The sequence below is a fragment of the Dreissena polymorpha genome, chromosome 15 (assembly GCF_020536995.1).
Source record: "Dreissena polymorpha isolate Duluth1 chromosome 15, UMN_Dpol_1.0, whole genome shotgun sequence".
Classification (NCBI taxonomy): domain Eukaryota; kingdom Metazoa; phylum Mollusca; class Bivalvia; order Myida; family Dreissenidae; genus Dreissena; species Dreissena polymorpha.
The window spans coordinates 5,869,185-5,876,188 of NC_068369.1; the positions used below are offsets into that span (position 1 = coordinate 5,869,185).

Sequence of the window (7,004 nt, forward strand, 5' to 3'; positions counted from 1 at the left end):
ATACAAGCCATTCTATCCAGCAAAACTGACAGTTTTGGTTTACATAAATCAATAAAGGAGGGATTCCTGAACTATCAAATTTCCAAGCTATACACACAGTTACTATCTGTGGTGATCTTTATTGCTTCTGTTTGTTTACTTGGATGGAACATGTGTGAACTTTTATAGAACTTTGAAAAGTCTATATATGTCTATCTATAAACAAAAATCAGCTATTGTATAATAAGATCAGATGTGCAAACAATGTAAAAGGGTTGTTAACTTAACAATTTGAAGGCAATTATGCTGAAAAAATATGAGAGTTCCCATGCAAATTGTGTCTGTATATCAACAAGTGTCTGCCGATAATTGTCAAACTAGTAATACAAAACTTACAACAAGTATGTAAAAGCACTAAGTACCTGTGATTATTTTAGTAAGATAGTGTAATTCTAAACAGTAGCAAATAGCTTGTTTAGTAAATGCATAATGCAATTAATATGATTTTCGTTCTATTGTGTAATTAATAAATTGGTTGTTACTTGTTAATCCATGATAAATGTTTTATGGCTAGTACAAAACCAGCAATGTTAATTTAGTAAAAGGTAATACAATAACACCACTTTGTAATTTCATAAACGTAAATATTCTTGAAATGTAGGTTGATGACAGTGTTTTAGTTTTACTTATTTTGTAACTTTTATTTTATGTGCAAATAAATGATGTGAAGTGTTTTGTATCTCCACACAATACCACATACCTTTTTATATATGTACTGTGTTATGTGTTATTTGAATGTTTAAAGGGGCCTTTTTACAGATTTTGGCATTTTTTAACTTATTCATTAAATGCTTTATATTGATAAATGTAAACATTGGATCATAAAAGCTCCAGTAAAAAATCAAGAAAAAAAATAAAAAAAGGAAAAGAACATGGCCCGGAGCAGGTTTCGAACTAGTGACCCCTGGAGTCCTGCCAGAGTCCTGAAGTAAAAACGCTTAAGCCTACTGAGCTATTTCGCCGAGTACACATTCTTGACGTATTTTATACCTTATATAAGCAATCTTCGTAGTTTCACAAAATTTAACGACAAAAACAGAACTCTCCAAATTATTCAATCGTTTCGCGTTGCAACGCTTTATAATTTTTAGGTTTTAAAATCGTCAAAAGATGCATCTAATGGCTATATGAGAGCATGGTTAATGTTCAGTATTACTGTTTCCTCACAAATATCATAACTAAAACGAAAACTTACGAATCTGAAACAACTTGTTTCAATTTTGTCAATTTACCAAAGCGTGAAAAGATCTTTTTAAATAAAAAATATGGATGATATAACATGATGCATTCTAATATTTGCATACAAATTGTAACTATAGAGCTAAGTGTATGCAGTTTAGACTGTGATTTTAGAATTGCTACAAAATGGCTAGTTTTTTAGTGGCGACAAAATTTAAACTATTCAACAATAGTTTGCGAAAGAAAATTAGAAACCTGCAAGATACCTGTATTTATTAAATATTTTAATTGCGAATCAAGTATGTTGTTATGCTGTTACACATAATTATACATTGATAATAAATAAGAAGACAATTAGTGGTGTTAACGTTTCCCAACAGGAGAAATCATTCTTCTGATGAAGTCAGTGATATACAGACGAAAGCTCCAGGTATGGCTTTCAATACGTAGTGTGTGTTATTTGACAGTCTAAAACTTATTGGATTGAAAATAAATCCTGTCAAATTTGTCAATCAAAATTGATTTGACACATCACATGATTTTGATTATGTTAAATCAGTGTACTGTATGCTAAATGCAACTGCTTTAGCAAGCTGTCAAGTTGAATTGAGACATTTGATGAAACAAACTGTTTCCTGGGTAGGACCAGTACTTAGTGTCTATATGACGTACCATGACGTCGAAAGAGTACAAGACCTACTAAGTAGAACGAGAAATGTACTTCGACGTACAATTTTCACCGACCCTTGAGTGTTAGCCAATCAGAAGACACCTTACGTCTGTTGCTTTTAGAGATTTTTTGACATTGAACATTATTATTATTATTATTTATACCGAATTATGCGACTATCGACCGCTTACTCATAGATATTGTGCGTATTTATTAAACATTATTATTATTATAATTTATACCAAATTATGCGACTATCGACCGCTAACTCATATATATTGTGCGTATTTATTGACCTGGCGTGGCGGAATTAACCTCTGACTTATGCTAGTTATGGTTATCACAAAATACGACCAACGGGGAGTTTATAATATATTATTTATCCCATTAATGCTTGGTAACTGGTTACCGTTGGGAATTTCCTACACAGTAATGCGCTGGACGGTCGTGATACTCCGCCCCACATGATCATTTCATACACACAATATGCTGAATAATTTTAATTTTAAAAAGGTAACAATTGAATCTTCTTCAAATTTGTATATAATCTATTTCAATGCATTAAATACTTGAAACTTCTTAGTGTTGTTTTTTTGCCATTCTGATATTTTTATTCATTTTGTCCTCAACTAAAAGAGATTTTAAACATGTATTATGAATAAATCTGAAGGAAAAGCGGCTCAAGAGACTAGTGTTTTGATTGGCTGTTCAGAAAATGTGTACGTAGAAGTATAAACATGTATGTCGAAGTACAAATTGTACTTTGACGTACAAATATATACTTCGAAGTGTATTTTATATTCATGTTGACGTACAATTATTGTACTTTGACGTACATTTCTCTTTTTAACGTGTAGGTCTTCTTGACTTTCAAACCAAATGGTATGCCATAGTATGTTTTTAGGGTTATCTGAAGAATGCTCCCACTTAAAGGATCAATACAGAGACCTCCCAGTGACAAAGCCAGTTAGCAGACACCCCATCTACTATACCACAGACACCGAACAAGCTATAAATTCCTGTGGCTAGAAAACAACAAAAAAATAAGATGCTAGATCTTTAAGCTTGGAACATGTAACTTGTTTTAAGATTGATTTTTTTGGATGCATTACTCAATTATTGCAACAATTATCATATTTTGAACACGATCATGTCCATATATTTATTAAATATACATGGTTATCAAAAAAAACTTAAAAAGCTTTTGCCCGTAAATTAGGTAGCACCTATAATCATATTACTTAGTTATACTTATAGGTTTAGAGGCTACAGTGATTGGAGTACTATGACGAACCGAAAATCGATGTGATGATAGCTCCTGTGCATGACGAAACCATCTGCTGAAACGCAGTCAGTTTAACGTCAGCAATCTTCGTGTTACTTGCCATTAAATATATTTTAAATAATCGAAAACGTTAAGTTGCGTAAGAGTTCCATATCGTCGACCTCTGTCTTGAAATGTAAACAATCTGTCATGACGTAAGGTTATAAGAGTGACTTCCCCTGATTACCGGGAGGATTCATAGGTTACATTCTACTAAATCCATTTGTATTGTGTGGATTGATGAACGTTAATGGTGCGTTGATTAAAATGGCGTGCTTTTGTCGAAAATTCACTTCCGAAACCATGTTTGCCGAGGTTTATTGCATTTGGGTGAATGGGATTTTTTTAGAAAGTGCACGAATGTATCGTTTCCTACCATGTTATTTTCGAAAAAGACATATTGATCTTTAAATTAATACAATTTATAGTAGAATAAAAGCAAGGTAAATACTTTCAAAGTAAGTTTTTTCATTATAGAGAAATTGGATTAAGTGTAGAAGTAAAAGCACTTTATTTGAAGACGGAAACATCCAAGGAAAAGACTTTTCAAACGCATATTTTGATAACTGGCGTTTGGCATAATGGATATTTAGTCATAATAACATGTCAACGATCGGGTTGCGAAAATCGTCCGAATTTTTCCTGCGCCTTTGCGTTCTTAAGAATACATCAGTCGGAACTCCACGATCTGATTTTAGTAAAATTATATACCGCGGTAGGCCTATATTAAAAAAAGAAATAGCTAATATATATCTACATGTATATATACGAAGATGTGTTACGGTGAAAGTATGGGGTATATATCTGTGAATGAACCATCTTTTTATGGGGATGGGAATTTCACTGTATGTCTGCTTCATTCTACACCGTAGCTAGGCGCACACGCCGAAGTCTCCAATATGAATATATCTGCCTGTTTGTCTGTCTGTCTATTTGTATGTCTGCGTATCTGGCAACGAGCGAGGCATGGTATAGGGGAGATAACCCTGGGTTATGGTTAGGTTAGGGTTATGGTTAGGGGTCGGGTTAGGGTTAAGGTATGGGTTAAGGCTAACCCTAACCCAAACCTGACCACTAACTCTTACCCTAACCCTCTTACCCCCGGCCCCCCCCCCTCCCCCCCCATGCGCATTACAATACCATGCCTCGCTCGTTGACAACTACATGTTTAGCGCCTGAAAATTCTATTTGCAAATTCATGACGTCATTTCAAAATTCAATAGCGTCATCATTTCAAAATGGCTGTTGCTTCGCGTATATTTGTCTTTGTTGTTGGTGTGCTGATGTGTTTAGATAACTTTGTACATTCGAAGCACAAAATTGGTAAGTATGGTATGAATTAATTTCTAAAACTTGTGTCAACTATACTTACACAAACATGTCATATACATGCATATCAATATATTCTTGGGTCAACACGAAACGTAGGTTAACTATTATTTTTCTTTTTTTAAGGGCCAGAGGAAGCCTTTACAAATTAGGCCTATGTTTAAAATCTACAGTTAACAGTCATTAAATCCAGCACGGCACTGTAATGTTGATATCGTAACCCAATTACGAAACCATAATTAGGATACGTACATAACAGGTCTTACAGTTATAAATATGAAAAGATAAACAGAAAGCCTTTAGTAAAAAGAACACTTGTTTGCTTACGGCGTAATACCGTACAATATTTTATCAGAAAAGTTAAACATTTTTCAAATAACGTTCCGATATTGGTGTTAATTATGTTAGCTTTTGCAGACAGATGCCTGCCAAATCCTTGCAAGAACCGAGGAACATGTTACTTTGAATCAACAAAGACCAGACAACCAGGACTGAAGTGCAATTGCCACGGTGCATATCGGGGAACATATTGTCAAAAAAGTGAGTTAAACCCACGAAAAAGTATTTTTAAGACAGGTTGTAAATTTAAAAATAAAAACTGTAACTTGATACCACTGCGCTAACCAGCATGTCAGAAGTAGTGCTTAGTTGTATTATTTCTTGTCAAATATTCTTAAATTTCGCCAAACACATGTAACTTACAGACATATATTTGTATGGTCTTCCATCCACGTTTCAGAATAAATATACACAGTAATCACAATCTTATCGATCTGAAAATTGGGGCCTTTAAATGACAGCAACTAGATTTTTTCCGGAACGTGTTTGTGTGTTGTTGTTTTTTGAAAAAGTTGCTAGGTTTTCACAGAATGAGGCTGACGCTTGACACAAAAAGCAACAGTATGCTCTTTTTCAGAAACGCCCGTGTGTTCAGCGCTTAAGTGCGGAAACATCAAAGCGTGCTTCGCCTCACCCGCGGGAACGCTGTGTTTGTGTGAGGGAACTCCTCCCATTAAGTACCTTGCATGTCTCGCAGATAAGTCTTTGTCGGACTTCGGTAAGTCGAGCATCACCGCTGGAAAACCAGTGTTTGATATATGAGCTTGGCTCTGAGAAAATGGGGCTTCATGCATGTGCGTAAAGTGTCGTTTCAGATTAACGTGGGCCTTCCGCATAGGCTATTCAGGGACTACTCTTCCCGCTTTGTAAAATTTTTCTGTTAAATGAATGATGTAATAAGCGAAAATCCGGTTTAAGCGGAAAGTGCCGTTTCTGGATTATCTGTTCAGACTGCAGACGACACTTCATGCGCGTGAATTCAGCTTTGTTTTCCTAGAGCAAGGCTCATATGGGCCGTGGTCTGTGAAAAGGGGGTTAAATGAAAAAGCGGAAAGTGTCGACTCTGATTAGCCTGTGCAGTTTGCACAGGCTAATCAGGGACGACACTTAACGCTTTTTCGTTTACATAAAGTCTCTTCTTTGCATAAATCCAGTTTAGGCGGAAAGTGTCGTCCCTGATTAGCCTGTGCAAACTGCACAGGCTAATCTGGGGCCTGTGCGGACTGCACAGGCTAATCTGGGACGACACTTAAAGCACATGCATTATATCATCTTTTTACAGAGTCAGGCTCATATTATTCTTTTTGTTCGATCTTTATGCACTTCACATAGTGGTTCATCACATGATAGTCAAGATGGCGACGTCCATAACGAGAGATGTTTTTCGTCGTTGTATACCATTTATCTATTTACGAATTTTCTTAGCGGGAGCTGTTAATTTGTGATACCGCCAAGAAATTTTGTAGCGAAACGTACAGTCGATATATAGAGCGAATATTAATACGAACTGAACGTTAATCACTTTCTTATGGTATGGCCAGAAAGTGAGCGGCCTTAAAAAGAAATGTAAAAGAAAAAAGGGTATCAAACGGCGAAAAAAAAAATTTGCATGGACGTCGCATCTTGACTATCAAGTGATTACCCACTCTACTTAAGTTGAAGTTAGGGATAGGTTTTTTTTTAACATAATGTAATTGATTTTATTTCGCATTTTTTAAAGATTTGGTTTTATTCTGATGACGAAAACTTAGCATAATTAATGGTCCTTCTTTAAGCCAATGAGCGTGTCACATGCTGAATTCTGAACAAAGTTTGCTTGATTACAACCTGTATGAATACCTGGTTATTATAAAACGAACGATTCAATATAACTAAGACTTTTAGCCTAATTTTACAAACAATCATTGGTATATGGACACCTGCTTTTTCTTTGTTTTTTTGTTTATTTATCGTACTTCACGTTCGAAATGTTTTTATGTCAATTATGAAACGACAGATGTTCAGTACTTTACTTTGTCTTTGATTGAGTGTATATCTGTGAGACGATGGCATTTAGTATAATATAATTATTCGGACAGTATTAAGAACCGGCTATTCCAACAAACCTTTCTATATTAAAAAGAA

At 35.0% G+C, this 7,004-nt stretch overlaps 2 protein-coding genes across 4 annotated transcripts in view; one reads left to right on the forward strand and one right to left on the reverse strand.

Moving 5' to 3' along the window:
• The window catches only part of LOC127859449 (probable mitochondrial glutathione transporter SLC25A40), a 36,037-nt gene extending 32,642 nt beyond the window's left edge, over positions 1 to 3,395 (reverse strand). For both annotated transcript variants that reach the window (XM_052396838.1, XM_052396837.1), the window contains exon 1: positions 3,183 to 3,395. In XM_052396838.1, the coding sequence (XP_052252798.1) occupies positions 3,183 to 3,276 (94 nt within the window). In that variant the 5' untranslated portion in view covers positions 3,277 to 3,395. The remainder of the gene's footprint in view (positions 1 to 3,182) is intronic.
• A 42-nt stretch (positions 3,396 to 3,437) lies between these two features.
• LOC127859443 (uncharacterized) overlaps positions 3,438 to 7,004 on the forward strand; it is a 10,979-nt gene continuing 7,412 nt past the window's right edge. The window contains exons 1-3 of one of the 2 annotated variants that reach the window (XM_052396828.1): positions 3,438 to 3,465; positions 4,959 to 5,081; positions 5,458 to 5,598. In XM_052396828.1, the coding sequence (XP_052252788.1) occupies positions 3,453 to 3,465; positions 4,959 to 5,081; positions 5,458 to 5,598 (277 nt within the window). In that variant the 5' untranslated portion in view covers positions 3,438 to 3,452. Of the gene's footprint in view, positions 3,466 to 4,363; positions 4,536 to 4,958; positions 5,082 to 5,457; positions 5,599 to 7,004 lie in introns of those variants that run through there. The other variant, XM_052396827.1, reaches the window with a different exon arrangement.